The sequence below is a fragment of the Osmia bicornis genome, chromosome 4 (genome assembly GCF_907164935.1).
Source record: "Osmia bicornis bicornis chromosome 4, iOsmBic2.1, whole genome shotgun sequence".
Classification (NCBI taxonomy): Eukaryota; Metazoa; Arthropoda; class Insecta; order Hymenoptera; family Megachilidae; genus Osmia; species Osmia bicornis.
Genome location: NC_060219.1, coordinates 3,702,690 through 3,724,053, shown reverse-complemented (window position 1 = coordinate 3,724,053; position 21,364 = coordinate 3,702,690). Strand labels below are relative to the sequence as shown.

Below are 21,364 nucleotides of genomic sequence, written 5' to 3'. Positions count from 1 at the left end.
CATTAAACTCCTCTCTACGTGGCTTCATCGACTTCGATCGATTGATCGTATCCTGGATCGAAAATTTTGCTTATTCCGTTGTGCATGTAAAATTCCGTACCATAGAGGTGAGGGTTGATCGTTATCTCTTTTGACACCCTCTGGAGCGGGATGGACATCGATGCAAAAACTTAATATTTGAAAATTTTAATAAACTGTTGTTAGATGCATTTTTTCTATTAAACTAGAAATAATAACTGATAACTGATTATGAATTACATGATGTACTATGTAACTTACAATTAGTCAACTAGAAATTAATGCTACGTGTATATAATTGAACTTTTTTCTCAAATAATTGAATAATTTTTCTACCTCAAGTAGTTACAATGTACATAATAACGTAATGAAACTCGTGCAACTTTTTATTAACGATCAGGTAAATTGAAACCTATCAAGTCAGTTTTACTGCACTAGATTTTATAGACTTGAAGTAATGTATCGTGACATGTGTGGTTGTAGTTAGCACGTACGCGTACTGTAGCTGGTCAAGGTTTTCGAAAGAACCGACTTTTGTTTTCCTTATTATGAAAGTCGCAGTAATAACCAGATAAACATGTAAATTTATTCACCGTAGTAATTTGTCGCACGCATGACTGGTCAGTGTTTAATCCACGAATCGCCACGAGGGATCGGTGATAGTGTTCACGCTAAAAAATTATAAATTTGGCAAAAAATTTATCAACTCTCACGTATATGTATTATTCGTCTTTATTTTTATTTTTTTTTGTTAATTGCAGAAATTGCACGTTTATTCGTTTCTTTGAACATTTTTCGTGCGTCTCGGTAGCACAGCGACATTTTTGTCAATCTTACAATTAAAGAGCTAGAAACACGCAAGGTTTTCACGAAAATTTGCAATTTGTCATCTTCAGGTTTTATTTGAAGGACAAACTTGATTAATAGATTCAAGAATTTAAATCATGTTAATAATATTGATTATTAGGAGGTATAAACAAAATTCTTGAGAAAATTCGTTTAGAAAAATTGTGTATGAGTATTTCAATAAACAGTGATTTTTACTGTTATAATTTATGTAGTTGTACTTAATACAATTTTTACAACGTTTATTAGAGATTAAATTCACCGTACATTTTTTTAAATAAATTAGTCATTGACGTAACTCCTTGTAATAAAACGTGCTAACGTCGTATAAATCAATAATTTAGAATAAATTGGCGATAATTGCAATGTTTTTCTCGTTAAAACATATTTTACGACGTTTTGACTGAACCTGTAACACTTTGTTGAACCTTTCTAACTGACCTTGCAATGATAAAGCATTTATATTTATCAGCATTTTATTCACATTTCAATTATCAATAACAAAACAAAGTACTTACGTCAAATCAATAATTCCAAGGTAAGATTTCAACAAATGATAAATAATTTGCAAAATCTACAGTAAATCTTGATAAAATCGTCAATAAACTATATAAAGGAATAATTATCAAAATATAAAATTAGCAATCGAATGATATACATACGTCAAGATCAATCAACACGTTTTCCGCAAGTTTTCCAATATGTGTCATACCAGAAATCATCTAAATTGTATAGTAGTCATAAGCAATGATATATTAGATTCGATCGCATATTAGACAGCTATATTAATTAACCTATCAATATTTCTTAACCGATAATCAACATCATTCAGACGGACATTTATTGAAACGTAGCAGCAGATTTTGCTAGTTGTTCGCATACATTACGCGCACGCATAGTTTTCCAGACTATTTTGAAGTTTCTCTGATGCACGCACGGTAAACATGGATATTAGTGATTGTTGTTTAAGTTGCTGACAGTTTTACGCTCGTTCCCGTCAGTTACGCGGATGTTACCATCAACACTGTGCTTAAAATCGATTACACGCACCGAATCCCGCTTTTCACGTTTGGGAATATTTACTTTTGTCATTGAAACGACAGTGTTATGCTTACATCGCTATTTAAAAAAAAATTTTTGTTCCGTATTTCAAAAGGTAGCTATTGTTAATAACGAAACAGCGAACTCCCATTAAAATATTTTGACTTCAACCCTTTATCTGTGTATAAATTAAGAATTTGATAATGAGGAAAGGGTTACTTTCACAATCACAGACATTTATCAATTTTTATCTAAAAAAATATATTCTGTATTTTCAATTCGCTTTGGCACGGAATAAGCAACTCCTTCTTGGTATCTTTCATTCGTTACAAGACACCCCGTATAATATCTTCATTCGTAGCACGACACCTAGTCGTTGGTTATTTCTTGTCACGAAAATCATAGACTTCAGGCATAGGGTTATTTTCTGAAAATTGTCTCTGTTTCTTAGTCTATACAATACATACGTTAGTTGGCTTGAAAATGACTGGAGTTAGTGACACGTAAACGCTGTCTAATGATAAATAAATAACGCAAACCTGTCCCGATAAGATTTAATTTTCTTATCGACCTGTAAAACGAGTAGCTAGGTGACTAGGTGCTTTCCTTCATCAGTCTCAGTTTTAAAAGATATCCGTCAAGTAATTTGAATAAATATGGGCTAATAAGTATGACATATGTAGTCCGAGTAAATTAATCAAACAGTTAAATTCTTAGAAAGTAGATTTTAATGAACCTTTAAATAGAAATATTTACAATTTTAGGAATAGGTAGAAAACTTATTTTAATGAACCTTTAAATAGAAATATTTACAATTTTAGGAATAGGTAAAAAATTTATTTGTTGAATAAGCCATCGTTTTTACGTATTTTTATCTTTCCACCGAACTGTACGAAGGACGAATAGAAAAGAAGTCGCGATGATAACATTCTGTTAGACAAAACACAACAGAAACGACACATATCAGACTATTTTATGACGAAATGTAAATTGATTTAAACGTTTGACTGCGAATATCGTTTCGTTAAGCGAAGCTAAAATTATAACCGAATGAGTATAATAATTTTCTTTTAATTTTATTAGAATTTTGTACATGCATGGGTGTGACATTTTAACAATAATTTCTATTTTCTTATCGAAGTTTTAACGGAAACAAAGGGAAAAAAGCAGACAAACAGTTAAATATTCCGTTTGGTCGCAACAAAATTGAATCGGTCGTTGGAATGTTATTCGCGAGTGAAATTCGAATGTTTCCTTCGATCTCCAGTGGCTCGAAAGAAAAAGCGCGAAATGGATTACAAAATTTACGAGGCCTAATCTACTGATGGGAATTTAACGTTCTTTTCTGAAAATTTTTAAGCAACTCGTAGAATGTCGAATCATCTGGATATTTTACACAATTCATTTCACTTTGCAAATATTTTGCATTTATTAATGGCGTTCGAATAAACGTGTGTCGTTTAGTTTGATTTTCCAGCAAATTCGTAGGTGAGGAGTGGGTGTATTATTTTCGAGGCGAGAAATGACGACAGCCACCGTGACTATGGTTCCATATAAATAGCATTGTATTTCACATTCTCGTGTACACTTTCAATAAATATCTTTTAAGTAGTATTTACATAGCGTCGGGGGACAGGATAGATCGATTAAAACAGAGGGACTAAAGTAACCCGTAACCAGTGACTTCTTGCGCTCCCTTTTTCAACACAATCTCAACGATTTCGCGAATATATTCCATTGAACTATGTTCGAACGTATCACGATTCTTCCTTGATCATCGTACGTGCAATTTGAAAGTGAACATGAATATCACCGGTTAAGAATTAGATCGCAGGGTATCGTGATTCAATGTAGCTGTCCGACGGCGACTCCCTTATGACGAAGAACGGTCGTGTTCGAAAATTCAATCTCGTCGTATTTTATGGCACTGGTTCAAAATCGTCCTCGGGCTCCGTGGACCACAAAATAAACACACACGCACCGAGCGATCATCCTCGCATTGCAAACACACACCAAGCGTCTTTTGAACGAAAGTATTCGATGAATACACCTTCCAGTTTCCTTTAAGCCGTCTCGAAAATTCTCCCACAGATTCAGACTGCTTGTCCAGAGAATAATAATTAACATAATCTCCCTTGCAGAATCTCATTGACACATCATTTTTCTACAATTCGTAAGTTGTCGCATCGATACACACGACCCCTTTTGATGAAGTTTCTAAAAAGGGCTTCTCAAATCCCCAGGTGAATCGAAATCTTTCTTTCACTACAGCTTCTCCAAGGCGCGACTGTTCGTAAGAAGTTCCCTGGTGAGTCTCCACACTTGTTTGGCCGCGTTCTCCAATCCACTAGGTGATTTTCCCTTGAACAAATCGAGATTTGGCAAGAAATAATGAGGACACCTGCGGCACTGCAGGCAAGAGATCAGTTGCAATAATATTCCGTTGATGCGGTCCCCGATGCACGTCTCGTCCCATTCAGCCTCGTGAGGGTGTTTCTCGCACTCGTACAGCAGTAGAGTTTTCATGTGGTAGCTGGTGACAGGATTGCCAGGTAGATCGAGATGTCTGTCCCTAAGAGTCTTGAGGATACTCAGACAACGTTTACGACTGCCACCTTGGAGCAGACGATTCTCGGCGTCAATGAAAGACAACGCCCATGCGTCGCCCTCCATCGCTGATTGCTTCCCTTGCAGTCCTATGCATTCTTTCGACAACATGTCGAATCCTTCTGTTTTCACTTCGGCTACGATATTAGGATGCGGCCAAGATATGTGCGCTATCGGCCAATGAGAGGCCGATCTTGGCCAAAGTCCGGCACACTTGAACGCCGGTGTGATCTGCACCACGTATCTCTCCCTGATGCGAAGCTTCACTTCGGTCGTGTCTGCTATCATCTTCACCGAATCCCTATAGGCGCACTTGTCGCAAGCTTGCGCCACCAAGGTCTGAAATCTCGAACGGATCTTTCTGGCGGACAGGTAACCGGAGGCGGTGATGAATTCAACCCAAAGGGACATAGACCTCTTTCGACCGTCGCTGAGCTTCAGCACCGCGCAACCTGGCAACGTGCCGTCGTCCACGAAATTCAAAACTCCCATTTGGTTAAGATAGATCACGATCTCGAATTCCGTCGGGGAGATCACGTCGAGGCCGTCGAAACGACCGTTGTAGTCGGTCAACGACGAGATGAACCGAGGCTCTTGAACCTCTACTTCCTTCAGCACGTCCTGCACCACCCGGCACACTTCTTGGATCGTCTTCATCACTTGACTCTTCCTGGTCATTACACGCTCCCCAAAGTACTTGTTGATCTGGTATACCATCTTGGACTGGGCCGCCAGCATATCGGCCGGCAACAACATGGTTGCGGCGGTCTGAAGCCTTCGAAGGCTTCTTTCTTCGGGGTTTCTACTGTAGATCACCGCATTCTGCCCCGAAACTCCTTCACCTTTTTTTCGCCTGATTTTAACCGCACTTTACGGTCCGTTTCTTTTCCATTTGTAAGGTCCTTGCTGTTTCGAGAAACGTTTCCTCTTCAAATTGACAAGTCTCTTCGGTGGGAAGATGAAAATACTAGCGGTCGAGACTGATCGCGCGTCGCGTCGCAAAGGGACGCCGGATTAACGGCGGTGATACGAACGAGCAGCGGGAGGAAAAGGTGTGCGAGCGACTCCGTGCAGGAGCAGATTGTCGACTGCGCTGTCGTTCACCTCCTCCGCGCCACCCGCTCTTCGAACCATACGAAGGCGTGCGGCGGGTCGTGGCGATCACCTTCAACAGGCTCCGCCCCGAACCGTGCGGTTCGACCAATCGCGTGGCTCGCGAGCCGCACAGGCGTGGCCAACCGCGGCAAACCCGACTGGATCGATCCGCGCGACCCGTTCTACCTATACGTTACACGAACATTGAAGGACGAAGGTAGCACGGCGGCTAACCCCAAACGCGAACCCCTCTTACCCCATGAATTATGCAGATTCGACTCGTTTTATTTCCTGTCCGCGGGCACACGGGACTCGGCCATTCCTCCGCAACCCCTTCGAGTAAGCCCCGAAATTTTCGTCATGGTGGAAGCTTCGTGATCCACGGGGATCACGCTTGGCTACCTTCAAACTCGATCCTCCTCCGATTTAAAGCCTCTTTTTCAACTTTGTTCGCCGTTCTTCTTCATTGTCGTTAAACACTCTTGGGTCGATCAAAACATCGAATAAGAAACATGTTCTGCCCGTGTTCTCAACGAAAAGTTGAAGAAACGCAAGTCGAATTCCTGCGTGACTAAAGTAAGAAATTTGCGCTTGATATGACGAGAATAAAATGTTAAATTATCAGAGAACTCGTGCTCGGGGGACGTTTTATTTACAGCCGTTTTATTGAGGACCGGACGCGATGGAAAAAGTATAAAAATCTACATTTAACGACGTCAACGATAACTCTACCCATTAAGGCTTGTAAATCGCGAAGGAAGTGCGCGATACGGCGCGCGTAAAGTGTGACTGGACGCTAGCGCGCGCGTTCGCCGTGGAAACGTTTTCCTCTCACTTTGTTTTACGGGGCAATAATAATAACGTAAATTCCCGAACGATCGCGCGGGCCACGCGGTGCCCTGTAGAGACTGAGTGGCACCGGCTAATGAATGTCAATGCGGTGAAAAGATAAGGGAGGAAATTTCAAGGGAGAATTAAGATAAGGGACACGTCCGTGCCCCGTAGGCGTATAGTGGCCATGAAACTCGGTAGCGATGCCCCTGACGAAGTGTTTCAATCTCCTTCGAACGCGTGCACAAGTGTTAATATCGTAGATAATAATTATGCTTCAGTGATTTTATATTCTTGTCCGACCAGATCGGCCGAATTTAATTGACTTTGAAGAATTTCTTGTTACCGTTCATGACATACATACAAATTATTTGAATACAGACTATCGCGGAAGAAAGCTGTCGGCAAAGCGACTGACGGAAAATAACATTCCTGGGAAAATTTACGACCTATTACTTGTTTTAATTAATTCTCACACTAAAAATGTGTTATTCAAAATATTGGAGAATTAAATTCCTGGAAGAGAATTGTACAAAGGGGGAGAAAGGAAACGTTGGATATTTATGATTCAATTATCATTAAAATTTACATGAGTTATGGTTATTTCACAGATAGGCTAATTGAATGGTGTAAAAATGTATTTAATGAAGGTTTAATTACATCGGATAGTGTAACTTCTTGATGTTATAAAGGGTTGTGAATAAGGAACGAGCATTTAGTATGGGATGAGATGCATTTATTAATTATTTACATAGTGTGTTCGAACAGCGATTCGAGTAAAAATAAATATCGTTTAAATAATGTAAAAAAGTATGTACATACAACAATACGTAGTCGGACTACCGTCGATAGCTGGTCGCTGACCGATTATAAACATTAGATTAATTAACGACAACGTATCACACGACGATTCACATGAGCCATTAGATGGGTAAGAGCAGCTAACGAAGTAGTTAATTAACCGTTCATATATTTTAACGCTTAATTACAGGTAACTCGGTGCGTGAACACCGTCTAATTTGCGTTAGTAAGCACGAGATTCCGCTTCAGGCGAAAGCTTTTTAGTTGTATAAAAAACACGTAAGAATATTTTCAAAAGTGCACGTCCTTAGTGATTCGGTGGACGCGTCGAATAACGATCTATCCAAATTGCAGAAAATTTAACGTTCTCCATTTTAACGAAACAGTGATCGGCATAAAACTAAAATAAAACCTAGCAACAATTATTTTCGCGAGAAATAAAACATTGATAATACGAGATTGCACTGGAACCAGGTGTTGCACCAATAATGAAAGTCTGATTTTTGAGAAAAAGGAGAACAATCGTATACAATTATGCTTTACGAGATTCGTTAAACCATTCCCATATCTCGATATGTTGAAGCGTACGCTAAGAAAAGTAACGAGTGAAAGCAGACTTTTCAAATTGGAAAGCGAGGGTAAAAAGCGGGCAAAGAACCGTCGCGATATTCCAAAAATCGTGATTCCTGCGAGTCACCGAATCCTTCGACGCGATACATACTCTCGCTTCTCCTTTCTCTTGCTCTCTAAAGAAATCCCGCTAAAGCTTTTCTAGAGCACGACTGTTGGTCAACAACTCTCTGGTGAGTCTCCACACTTGTTTCGCGGCATTTTCTAGACCGCTCGGTGATTTCCCTTTGAACAGATCCAAATTGGGCAGGAAATAATGGGGACATCTTCGACATTGAAGACAGGATATCAGCTGCAGGAAAATACCGTTAATACGGTCAGCTAAGCATCCTTCGTCCCATTCTGTCTCCAGGGGATGCTTCTCGCATTCGTAGAGTAACAAGGTTTTCATGTGATAGCTGGTCACCGGATTTCCGGGAAGATCGAGGTGTCTGTCCCTCAGAGTTTTCAATATGCTCAAGCATCGTCTGCGACAGCCGCCTTGAAGCAGTCTCGTTTCTGCCTCTGTGAAAGACAATACCCAAGCGTCGCCTTCCATCGCTGATTGTTTACCCTGAAGAGCCACGCTCTCCTTGGACAACAAATCAAATCCTTCAGTTTTGACCTCGGCCACCAGGTTTGGATGTGGCCAGGGTATATGTGGAATCGGCCAATGGGCCGCCGATCTGGGCCACACGCCCGAGCACTTGAACGCTGGCGTAATTTGCACCACATATCTCTCCCTGATTCGTAGCTTGACTTCGGTAGTGTCGGCTATCATCTTCACCGAGTCCCTGTATGCGCACTTGTCGCAGGCTTGCGCCACCAGGGTCTGAAATCTCGATCGGATCTTCCTGGCGGACAGGTAACCGGAGGCGGTGATGAATTCGACCCAAAGCGACATGGACCTCTTGCGTCCGTCGCTGAGCTTCAGAACGGCGCAACCCGGCAGGGTGCCGTCGTCGACGAAGTTGAACACTCCCATCTGATTCAGGTAGAGGACCACCTCGAATTCACCTGGCGAGATCACCTCGAGTCCCTCGTAGCGGCCGTTGCACTCGGTCAACGACGAGATAAACCGAGGCTCTTGAACCTCCACCTCCTTCAGCACGTCCTGCACCACCTTGCACACTTCCCTGATGGTCTTTTGTACTTGACCCATACGAGCCTGCACTCGTTCACCGTAGTACTTGTTCATCTGGTAGAGCATCTTCGACTGGGCTGCCATCATGTCCTGCGGCAGCAGCATGTTGCCGCGTCGAACTGTGACCGATAACGATGGTACTTCCTGCTTTCTCTTTGCTCGATCAGTCTCATTCTATCGCGTGAACGAGTGTCAACCCGATCAACGCGCTCTTCCCATCCATGGTCCTCCGGGTTTGTCTTCGCTTGTCCCGAAACTATGATCGATCGATGGTCCCTCGCTAGGATCGACGATCAGGGAACGACGGCGATTCACGCGCGAACCAGCGGCGGACACTTTCGAGAAAGCAGTCACGGATGAACGGACACCGGCGTGTACGAACGAGCAATCGTGAACGGCAGGTGTTGTACGTGGAACAAGCGCGACTCTCGAGGTGTTCCGCGCGCGCGACGACAGAGAGAGCACCGATGACCACCGGCTCGTACCGCTGCCCTTGTAATTGTGTGCCGGCTTCCACGGTCCCGCCTTCCGGAACGACGCGGTCACGTGGAGCGTGCGCGTTCTCGCCACGCCTCCACCTTCCGTTCCTCCTCTCCTGACTCGGCTTTCTCGCCGTTCGGTCGCGGTTATTCGTCGCGCGCTACCATCACCCCCTGCTTCTCACCCCTTCGGTCCGCCGAATTTTTCATTCCGTACGCAAGGAAAATTTACGCGGTTCGCATCGCTGTTAACCCGTGGGTTATCGTGTGTAAGCGGAGGCTGGTACTCGATTTGGAATGGACAGGCGCAAAACTTTGGGAAAACAATGCAAAACATCATGGGGTAACAAGTTATGTCGATAGGAGTGGAGATTTATAAACGTTAAATGTTCACCTTTTAAGAATGATATATTAGTTTCACGAATTAGCTTTACGGAATTTTAGCCTGGAATCCTTTTTTTTAAAGTTCGTGAAAGAATTTGTTAGGTTCACAGTTGGTGTTAATTTCGATGAACAATCCAAGGAAAGTCATAATTTTTTCATTCGAATGTTTCCTTTGTTTTGTTAGAGACATCAACGCGTGACTTATTATCGAGCCATCGATTCTCCTGCGAATGAATTCTTAGGGCGAAAACAAGCCTCTCGAGAACGCATTGTTCGAGTGATGGGGTCGCATGGGGATTCCATGCACGATCGTTCGACTCGATAATTCCATCGCGAGCGTCATTTGAATATTCGACGTTCGAATAAGAAACAGAAACTCGCCGTTAGCGAGCGTGTCGAGACGTTTTCCTCTTTGTTCGCGAATGAAAGACAGCCTCCGCAGCTTAGCTAGCGATGGCAGATGTTCACGGCGAAAAATAGCGAGCAATCATCGGGAGATACACCATTTCCGAGCTCCCTTTTATGTCTCGATCGTAAAAACCTGCGGTGCGTACAATACCAGTGCCTGAAAACATCGATAACCCACCAAGATATCCCATACACAGAATGCCCCATAAGATTCCAGAGATTACAACCTCTCTGTGACGATAAACGGCCCTCCTTTTCTCGCTTTAGATCTGTTTAACCCTTTTATTATTTGGAAAAATGTTCAATATTTCATTTGATACTCGGCTTTGGTGTTCAACTTTGATGAAAAGATTGCTTTCTACTGGTGTTTGCAGAAGTAGATCTTGATTTCCTGCAGATGCAAATATTCAATTAAAGTACAATAGGCATTTATTAAATTAAGAATATTTCAATTTACATAATGATGCGTTCTCAATGGTTACGATTTGAAATAAAACAAGTATTGTAGAGAGTATCTAGTATTATTTGCAGAACACCCACAACGACGCGCTTCTATTCGTTTCATCCGCCTCGTTCCCGTATAATTGAATAAAGTTCAGAAATCCAATCTACTTGAAGTTGGAGTGGTAGATCGGTGCCCAGCAGGCTCGCTATGCTCTCACTAATACGACTTGATTCATGAGTCGAGCACGTGTTTCTCTCTCTTCGTCTCTACTCTTCTGCGTTCCTCTCTGTGTCAGTGTTTTCGCGTAAGAGACGAGGGGTCAAACGTTCTGCTACATCAACCCTCGCGTTAATGCACAAACCCGGGGTCTCGTTGTGCCCTAAACGTGCCTTTCATCATCCCATTTCGACTTAATTCGTTTATCATCTGAATTATTTGTACACCCACGAGATGTTGCCGGGGTTCAGTTTCGAAATGACGCCTCTGTGAGACCATCTTTCATTTGGAAAGGCGAAGGGTGAGCGAAGAGGGGTGAGTTTCTCGTTCGACCGGAAGCATCGCGCAAACTATCGACAAAATAAGACGATATTAAATAACTTCTTGAAGGTGTTTTGGTTCAACTTTGTATCTTGGTATGAAATAATTACCAAGTTCTGTATAATTAAAGTTCAACACGTACAGGAAATTAATAAATTATGCAAGGGTATTGCAGTGAATATAGATACGATTAAAAACTACTTTCTGATAGCTTGTAATTAACTGCGAATGTTTATGCATTTATAGCGTATCAAAATATACAAAATGTATGCAAATTATATGGTGCGTGTAGGAAACTCAAATAAATTATTCAGATCCAGATATCAACTTTAAAAAAATGATGTGCAATTAAACTCGGTCTGTAAAATATTTCCATGGTTCAGGAAAACATCAAGGAACGTTTCTACCGCGTTTAAGTTCAGTCGAGTATATCTAATAGGCCGATCAGACCTCCATGTCCGTTGAAAAAGAGCAGTACTAGGTAAAATACAGTTTGCCAAAACATTCCTCGAGAGCTCGTTTTACACAGCGGCAGGTATAAGAGCAGCTATTGCGTCCTGCTCATTGTGTAATGTTTTCGAGCGAAAAACGACGAGGAGCCTCTCAGGCAGGCAACCGAGCCGATGAAGACGGCAGATCGAGTCGGCCTTGTAAATCAGCTCGAATGAACATCCTCGTGTAATCCCTGAATAATCCTAGGCTCAGTCGTTGAGCTCTGGCAGCCGGCAAAGCTAGACATTGCCACGGTGCAGTACGTATTTCACGGTTTCCTTGTTTAATGACACGAGAAATACGCATCGAATCTTACAATTCGACACGGATGAAGAAAATTCTGCGTCGTATACGGCACTAGCCAGAAAAGAAAAATTTATAAATGATTTTCATAAACTCGAAGCAACCATGATGCGACGTTCGATAAGTATTAATTGTTTCTACTGGCGCAGTAGAAATATCCACGCATGGTAAGACATGCGATAATAAGGCTCTTCGAGGATCGTTAAAGACCAATTTACGAACGTTTTAATAGCATTTAGAATTCTCTTCGTTTTTTTTTTAACATTTTAACAACTACACATTTTATGGAATCTTCGAATGTTACGATTCCACGATTCTTCTTGTAATTAACGAAAGATTGTTAATAGCATTATGTTTAAGAGTTTTGTTTAATGTACTCTGCACAGTTACTAATTTTTCATTTGTAATTGATATAACAGGAAGTTCGGGTAGACTGTACCAGTTACGTCTTCGGGAGCTTCTCGTATGCGTTATCTCGTGTGAGGTGTGGCAATAAAGGTATGAGAACACGCACGTGGCACGCATAATTCATTGTCGCTGCGGATCGTCTTGATGGGTCTCGAATGTTTTCGACCCATCGGCCTGCGCGTTCACGAAAGGAGGGTCGATGTAGCGAGCTGGAGACACGATTTTTGAAGCTCGATGCTCTTAGCTTGCTACCGTTACATTTTTAGTATGTTATTTTAATTCTCGTTTCCCTGCTTCAAATTTCATTAAATTATATCCATCATCAATTTGTACCTAAACCTGCACATATAAAATGACCAGCAATATTCTAAATTGAATTTCCATGAAAATATCATGATCGCATCAGCAAGAAATTTTCAGTGGGGTTCGATTCTTCTCCCCAGTGGGTACAAATGATCACGGGTAATTAATGATCGAGCCACTTACAGCGTTCGGTATGCCGACTCGGATAAAACAGCAAAGCAATGCTTGCTGTACCAACAAGCTATCGTGATTTCGAGTGGTTCGCACTTAGAAGAAGAATCGAGAGGGTGCTGGTAGACGTCCAGTCGTGCAAAGCGAGTAGGGGGTCTATTATTGTCCGCTGCTTAATCTGTTTGTTGTATACCGCCGGCGGGCTGCTAAGTGGTCCCCATTCTACGGTGCCCTATGGTGTACGTAGAGGCAACCAGCAAGGGGGCCTTGTGAACGCGACACATGTTGTTACATCACGATGCCTATTGTCGTGGTGGAAGCTCAGCGAGGTTCCGCTCGCTCGATCTCGTGGAGATGAACACCGCATGGGGAACACTAATCGTGCACCACTTGACACTCCACCGGTGTTGCAGCTCTTTTTAACCACGCTCCCGTCCAGCAAGCTACACTCTCAACGGTTCATCGAACGTGTAAACATATTAGTCGCGAGAGAATAGTGCCGCTCCCGAGTGACACGTCGGAAACAGGGGTGATTTCGTTGTTTCAACGACTCGTTTCTTTTTTGGGGTCCAAATTTTAGAAGTTTTCTGTAGATAAAATACTCGATACATGTTGTATCTACATCGAGATTCATCCGAGTAATGAATTCTATATCACGGTGTGACTGTTATCAGTTTTAAGCAGTGTTTGCAGAGAGCTTGCGCAATCGCGCTTAGGGGTTGGCTCTGTGCAACCACCCTCCGACTCCTCTCTCGCAATCTCGCGCATGGAATCGGCTGTAACATTACCGTTGGACATTTTCATAGATAAAATTCACGATAGTTAGCATTTTCAATATTGTATTAATAATTATCTTCATTATTGTATTCGTCGAATTTTCACTATTCTTTGATGACAAAATTAAAAACAATTTCTTCGACAATTTATTAACGCAAACAACACGCGTTTTACTTAATTTTTCGGAGTCGACGCGACATTTATTGTCCCTAGAGGGTCAGAACAGCTTATATGTTCGTAATTAGATTTCGATGTGCGTGCGTTGCACTTCGCCACCCTAATGTCATCTCCCGTGTTTATTTGATCTCCGATGACTTAGGGTGCCCTCATCGATACTTTCACCCAGTGTTCATGAATTTCTAATATTTCCTTTATTTTTAACATCTCTATTCCTACTTTTCAACGCCGCATCTTACATCTTAATTTTCTTAATTAAGAAAACAATTCTCTTTCATTATTCTCCTAAAGTGTAAAACCTTCAAATTAAAGCGACAGTGGATACAGCCAATTAATCAGCCTTGGACTGGGAATCTATCACGCTGCCTTATTCTCGATACCTCTGTCGACATTCCTCTTTACCGAACAAGTCAAAAATCAAAGGTGTGCCCATTATCACCGTCTTCAACCCTTGAGCATCAATTTCCGTGTCTCCCTGTTTTATCCATGCTTGGAGCAACAGAGCTAAGCTCCCATTAGCATCGTGAACAAGGAATTCGACGAGTGTCGAAGCAACGACAGATACGATCTCGTCGGCGTTTCCAACGACGAGAGGTTAAACGCGGATCTGCTCGTTCCAGCGGATTATATCGAGGATAATTTCATTTGCCGCGCGTAAGGACATCGCGACGGCGGCCGCTCATTAAAGAGGGAAAAATTGAAAGGCCTGTTAGATGGAGGACGGTAAATTGGGTTCCCCTCTTCCTCTCCCTTTCCTGGATCCTTCTTTGTGTCTTGTCCTTTGCCTCGTCCTTTTTCCTGCCCTCCCTCTTTTCGCCTACGAGTTGTTCACGGACTCGTTCGAGAGCGCAAGTCCGCGAAGTCCTGGGATCGATTCCCGGCTCAGCAGGAGGCTCCTCCTACCATGACGGCCATCTTGCAACCGGCACTGGTCTCACTATATCACATCACACTTCACTGGATCCAGGTTGCATACTTACGGTCAGCCATGCGATCGCACCCTTACCTCGTCCTTCTTCGATGCTCCTCGGACCATTCCTTGATAGAGGTTCCCTATTGCTTCCGGTTGCCTTCGACTCCTTTCATCTGCTTTTTCTATCTTTCGAAACGTTCCGAACATTGGATGATAGAGATTCGATGATTCAAGGGCATACTTTCAGCTGACTTATCAGGATTCTCAATGAGATGTTTCAGAATCACTCTACAAGTCAGATTTTCAAGATTTTCAGTGGGGTGTTGAGTACGGAAATGGTATTAAGTAGTATAGTTGAAACTTTGACTGGCATTACCTAATTAACACGTTAACTGCCATGGCGATTACCGGTGGCTAGTAATTAAAAAAGAAATTCAATTTCACGATTTCTTTTAACGATGTCGATTTTTCGTTTTGATTTCAGGTGCTGAAATACTGCGACCATCTGCACGGAAAATGGTACTTCTCGGAGGTGCGAGCGATATTCTCGCGACGGTATTTGCTCCAGAACGTCGCCATCGAGATCTTCCTGGCCAGCAGAAGTAAGTCGTGTGCGATTTGTTTGGTTCGTTTTCAAAGGAACGGCGGCAGGGTCCTTTCCACCGAAAAGAGAAGGACGCGCATTCCGTTTCTTGCTCGTTCGCCCGTGCCTTTCTGCGTTATTTCACACGGCGTGATCTAATCCGGCAAAATGGAGACGGAATGCTGAGCTCGCCGCGAGGTGTGCTACCCTCTTTGCTTTTTACGCAATAAATATCTACGTCGCGTTACGGTATTTCGTTTTTCTTCCGATTTATCGCTCGATTCCAATCTCACCTGTTGTCTTTTGACACGTCGTTCAATGAATGATAAATTATTGTTTCAACGTACTCTTTAACTTGATATTCTATAAAACTTCGCTTGTTAAATCGAACAGAATCAAAGTGCATAAATGATATTCATTAATTTGTTCAAAGGGCGTAAAACATGGAATATTTTCTTGCTGAAAAAAAAAAAATAAAAAATAAAATTTATTTTAATCGTGAACGTATATTGCTGTTCGAATGTTCTTGTGTAGCTGCGTATACCTGTGAGAGGGGCAGCAATCCTGCTGATTATTTCTTCGTTGGCCGCAGATAAATTTCTCGGTGGGTTCTCTGATTCTAATCTGATCCCTCGAGTTTTCGATGATCGCCGTGGAAGCGGCGGAATGTCAACCGCAGCGAGGTACCTTAGTCGTTCATTAAAAAATTACTGGAAACGTTCGTTAATCGAGAGAGACACGACGAGAAGGATCCCGCTTTCCTTGCGATAAATCCTCGAACGAGAAAAAAATACGAGCGAGTCGTCTTACACCGTTGTAACTTTCACGAATTTTTACGAGATGCTTCTTTATCTGCGATTCGGAAGAATTTTACATTCTGAAACGAATACAACGGTAGCAGTTCTTTCCCCGACACTTTACGATGTTGTAAGATACAATGAGCGGATAAAGTGATGGAAATATTAAGAAATTTTAAGGCTTCTCTTTTTTTAAAAAGAACTGTTGCTTAATTGGTGAATCTTGAAGGATTTTCGGCGTCAGCCTGCGATCGTTTGCCTTTTATTTCCCTTCTTCCTTGATTAAGACCGACTCGTATATTTTGGCCCTGTATTCGGAGTTACATAAATTACTCGTCGGTATTTATGGTAACTGTCTCTGTGCACGCTACCCTTTGAACTCTCGAGGGAGCTTCACCGACGTGGACGATGCTATTAGAGCCATGAAATTAAGTCCCTCCCGTACACTCATTTCATATTTCCACGTTTTACTACCTTCGAAATCTATTTACTAGGCATGTTTAACATTGAAATTCCTTTCAATGAATCATTTCTCTTAATCAAGTAAAAATACCATGAATTTAATGTAAGCATTTGTAATAGGATAGAGTATGAATTAACTGAAACAATTGAAATCATCACTCGCGATTCCATGTCAGAAAAAAGTCATCGGTAATAAACTCAGCCATGGATCATTCGACTAATTCAGAGAAGCCAATCGTTCTCGCTAGCTTCCTGAATGATTTCTCATCAGCTAGCAGAGGAACGGGCTAAACTGACGATGCGAGTAAGAAACGCGTCCTTGCCTGTCATTCTTTCCGAATGATTGACACACGCGACCCTTTCGTTGAGATTGGGTTCGCTTATAATCCGCGCTTTAACGCCTTTTTGTCCACAGCCTCGATCCTGTTCGCGTTCCCGGACCAGGCGACGGTGAAAAAGGTGATCAAGGCGCTACCGCGGGTCGGCGTTGGCATCAAATACGGGATCCAGCAGACTAGGTAAGGGACCCGATCCAGCAACCCTATTACCGACATCTGGATCTACGGATCTGTTGGACGTGGCTCGCCCTGGAAACACGCTCGTCGCATTCCGCTCTTTCTTTGTCCCCTTTCCTTAAAATTCCGCTCGCGATCAGGGACGGATCTGAAGCTTTCTTGCTTCGACTGAACGATTGAACGGATCGAACGATAGAGAGAATTTCATCGGGTCGCGGGGAATGTATTTGATGGATCTGTCGATTTCTGGTTTTTCTTCTCCAATCGTATCATCGGTCAGAACGTTTTAATTACAAAATCGTTGAAATCCGATGGAATCGATCTTGAAGATCCGCGTCTTTACGTCAGCGTCGAAGAGAAGGGATCCTTTCTAGATACATACCAATACTCCCGCGTCTCGAGGAGGACAAGCGGCGAGAACAGAGGTTCGCGGGTATCCACGCTTCGATCCATCCATTAAACTGCTCTTATACAAGAGAGTCGGCGAGAAGGATACGCCGGCCATAAATATACGGAGGCTAACTCTCGACGTCTGATCCGAGGGAGATTCCTGACCAACAAAAATAATCCGCCGGTATATAAAACCTGCATCCGCGTCGTGACGCTTCGTACCCACGCTCCTGTCGCGGGAAAAATAAATGCGACTTGCTTTCAAGTTTATTGGAAAACTCGCGATACGAATAGCCTATCCAGGACGTAGGAAGTTCATAGAGAATTTGATAATTTATTGAAACAAAAATTATATTTCAGGTTTTATGGATGTTTGATATTTATTAAACTTCTTAGAAGACTTGTCCAGCTCCATAATATATTAACTCCAGGAAAATTTTAGTAGTTCTGTGACTTTCACAATTTAATTGATCAGGTAAAACGATTGGTGTTCATCGATTCATAACACGAACGAAAACTCGAGGGCTATTCGTTCAGCGACGCAAGATTAACTTTGATATTAGAAGTTCTAATATAAATTACATAGTTGCAAATATTTTAATTAAGCTTGTTATAAAATAATATATTTCACTCTATAAATTAAGTCGAGAAAACGGTCAGTTTCCAGGCTTTCGTGGTTCGGTCGATTAATTAAAATGATTGCCGATTACTGATCCGTGACATCAACCTGATTGATACGTTCCAATTATTTTTCTTCAGACTTCAACTTTCGTCCAGGCAATGAAATTGCACGAAAATATATATGTCTCTTTTCTTTTCCTTAGAATCGCGTGAAAGATTTTCATAGTTTCGTAAAATTTGTTGAAGATGCACATAACCATGGAATTTATATATCCGGCCGTGTTTGCATGCTTCCCTCCTTTAATGTCGTCCACCGTCCATTAAAGTCTCTCGTATAAATCCTAAATCAACGATCTTCGCGTTCATAAAACCGCTCGCTGAACTTTACGGTGCGAACTCAGAGCCCCAACTTTCGTTTTGATATAACAGCTTTCGCGAATCGAGACTAACGTCATTAATTTTGCGAGGAAATTATTTCCTGCTATCTATTGCTTTGATATCAAGATCGATACGGACCATTAACGAGAAATTGATTAACAAAGCGAAGACAGAAGTGGAATGTAAAAATATGATTGAAGTTCTTGTCAAATATCATCTTGAACGGTAGTCTAAGCGTTAAAATATTTCTTCCGATGACTCTGCAAATTAATATCACGCCTTCGTTAATAGCAATTGTATATTTAAACAGTCGATACGTCTTTAATAGCGTAAACTGGTTAGATTGGTATGAATTAATCATATGTTTGTGTCAGGTATCGGTGTTGGAATCATTAATAAGTAATTATACCAGTTTTAAATCTGCCTAGACACTAATCAAAATAATTAACACGTAAATAGGTCATGCATAATTCCCAGTAATTTACCTATCAAGAATTCTTCGTATATCAGAAACCTACGATTATCTTTCTTGTAAGAAAAATTGAAAATTGCACCGTTCTTACAGGAGAGCGTCGATGATGTCGCCTCGTCAATTAATGAGAAGCTCGAACATGACGCAAAAATGGCAGCGAAGAGAAATATCCAACTTTGAGTATCTTATGTTCTTAAACACAATCGCTGGTAAGTATCATATCCATTCTCAAGATTTCTATTGAACAAAATTAAAATTAATTAAAGTACCACGAATTCTATCAACCTTCTGTCAGCCGTTCTATCGCGATTGGTTAGGGTTTGCCGTAGAAAATCTCTTTCTTACGGTGAGGCTAACAGCAACGGTAATAAAAGGGGGATGATGCTAGGCTAAAAAATCATATCGGCTTACCGGTTGCGGAAAGAAAATGCGACGTCTGCGGACGGGTCGATCGTCTCTCGATTTCGCCGTAGCCTCGAACGAGACGGATCAAGGGAACAAGTCGGTGAAAGAAGGAGATAGAAAAGGGACGAACGTCTATGGCTGCACACGGGCGGATGGAATCTGTCGCGGCGTATTAGGGATGTTCTCAATCAGCTCCGTGTTCCGTTAGCCACCCCATACGAGTAATCCCTAGCTCGTGGGCCCTGGTAATCCTCTCTCGAGGGACTGGTGTTCTCTGCTTCCCCACGTTACCAAGCCGAATGGGAAGCCGCGCCTTTGTTTCTCCTTCGGTTTAATATCGGCCTCCCTTTTGTTGGCTCGCGAGCGAACGTCGCGGGCTAAATCATGAAACTCGAGAACCGAGAACCCTCGCCTTTTTTTATTTTTTTTTACCGGATCACCACTGATCAGCCGTTTCGACAAATAGCGGTTTCAACAATTGGCGTTATTTATTTTTCAACTGAAAGTACGTGTATTTAAAAAATAAAGAATGAAAGCTCTACGTGTAGAAATCTAATAAATGGTTCAGTTAAATTATGATCGTAAAAAAAAAGATGATCGTGGGAGTTCGGGAATTATGTAAGGATAGAATTTACGACTACCCACGCGCCCTTAATGACGAGGATGATCGCGGACGCGTAATTATTCCTACATCGACGAGAACACCGCGAGATGCTGTAGGGTGGTCGTGTATTTACGAGCGTTATATATTAATTGCGCGAATAAATAGTCCATCGAGGAGGTGCAGGGGGATGAGAGGGGGCGAAGGGCGTGGGTAGCGCAGAGTGCAATTGGGCAAAGCCCGGCGGGAGAACACGTTACGAAAACGAACCGGTCTCGCATCCGGGCTCGTGCATGCGGATCCTCTTCGTTGTTTATTTTCTCGGTTGCATCGGTTTATTAAAAATTAATGACAGTAGGGCCGTTTTAAATACGATGGGCTCCGTGTTCGTCGTGTATGTTCGCGTGGGTGTATCTTTCGTACACCGCCACCGGTATCTCGTCCTTTTCCTTTTTCTACAATCGATAAGAGGAAAGCTTCCTTTAATATAATTGAACTCGTCTGAATAGTATTTTAATAATTGACGCAAGAGGATAAATCGCGGGTCTCGGAATGATATTACGAACAAGAAGATCGTGAATTATTGACTATGGAGTTTCTTCGCCTCGATCGTTACTTTCGCGATCGAACAATAGGTACTTAGGAGAGTATCGTTTATATTTCGCATCGAACGTGATAGGAGTTTCAGACAGGATGCTTACACTTTCAGTTTTTCCATATATTATGCTCGTTAAAATGTTGATTTTTTTGTTAAAAGTTCATCCCAATAGATTCTAAAAATGTTATTTCTGCTAGAAAATTAAAGAATGAATTGAAGAAAATCGTAGCACTAAAATTACTTAACGAATCACCATGTGTTGCAACTTAGTCGCGAAGTTGTAAGCATCTCGCCGCATTTCCTGTCGATTTTTCTTCTCCAGGATCGCGCTCTTCTAAATCTTGCCGAGTGGCGAGTTAAAAACGAGCCTCTCGTCGCGGCCAACACTTATTATAACGTTGCACCATGCAAGAGAGGTGGGTTAGGTACGAAAGTAAGGGTGAGTGTTGGGCTGAAGAGAGTTTGCGGAGGTGGAGACACGAGGGACGAGTGTGTCGCGGGCATTCCACTGTCGAGAAACGTTTCGTGAACGCTCACTCACCGGGACGCTACCATTAATAATCACTTTGATGCATAACGCGGCCTTACTATTATTTACGTCCGACCGTCGGTCGTGCAGCATCACGATTTACGACGCATTGTAGCTACGACGGGGCTTGTGCGCCGCCATTTCGCCGCCGAGTCCTTCTTTCCTTTCTTCTCTGTTTTTTGTATTCTCCTTCACAAACGAATCGAATATTCGGTGAATTTTTT

General features: G+C 42.2%; 3 protein-coding genes across 17 annotated transcripts in view; 1 reads left to right on the top strand and 2 right to left on the bottom strand.

Annotated features, from left to right (window-relative positions):
• LOC114880711 (neurobeachin) overlaps positions 1–21,364 on the top strand; it is a 154,524-nt gene that overhangs the window by 121,254 nt on the left and 11,906 nt on the right. For all 15 annotated transcript variants that reach the window (XM_046285412.1, XM_046285411.1, XM_046285408.1 and 12 more), the window contains 3 exons: positions 15,274–15,391; positions 17,047–17,149; positions 19,101–19,216. In XM_046285412.1, the coding sequence (XP_046141368.1) occupies positions 15,274–15,391; positions 17,047–17,149; positions 19,101–19,216 (337 nt within the window). The remainder of the gene's footprint in view (positions 1–15,273; positions 15,392–17,046; positions 17,150–19,100; positions 19,217–21,364) is intronic.
• LOC114882727 (protein mab-21) lies at positions 3,448–5,697 on the bottom strand. Its single transcript, XM_029199695.2, has one exon. It carries the CDS (start codon positions 5,266–5,268, stop codon positions 4,171–4,173), a length of 1,098 nt encoding a protein of 365 aa, XP_029055528.1. The 5' UTR covers positions 5,269–5,697; the 3' UTR covers positions 3,448–4,170.
• Positions 6,938–9,470, bottom strand: LOC114882735 (protein mab-21-like). The gene has a single exon (XM_029199707.2). It carries the CDS (start codon positions 9,095–9,097, stop codon positions 8,000–8,002), a length of 1,098 nt encoding a protein of 365 aa, XP_029055540.1. The 5' UTR covers positions 9,098–9,470; the 3' UTR covers positions 6,938–7,999.

What these genes read in the sequence shown, in the direction of transcription:
- LOC114882727 (XM_029199695.2), bottom strand. Translation starts at nt 5,268, where the DNA reads ATGTTGTTGCCGGCCGATATGCTGGCGGCCCAGTCCAAGATGGTATAC.
- LOC114882735 (XM_029199707.2), bottom strand. Translation starts at nt 9,097, where the DNA reads ATGCTGCTGCCGCAGGACATGATGGCAGCCCAGTCGAAGATGCTCTAC.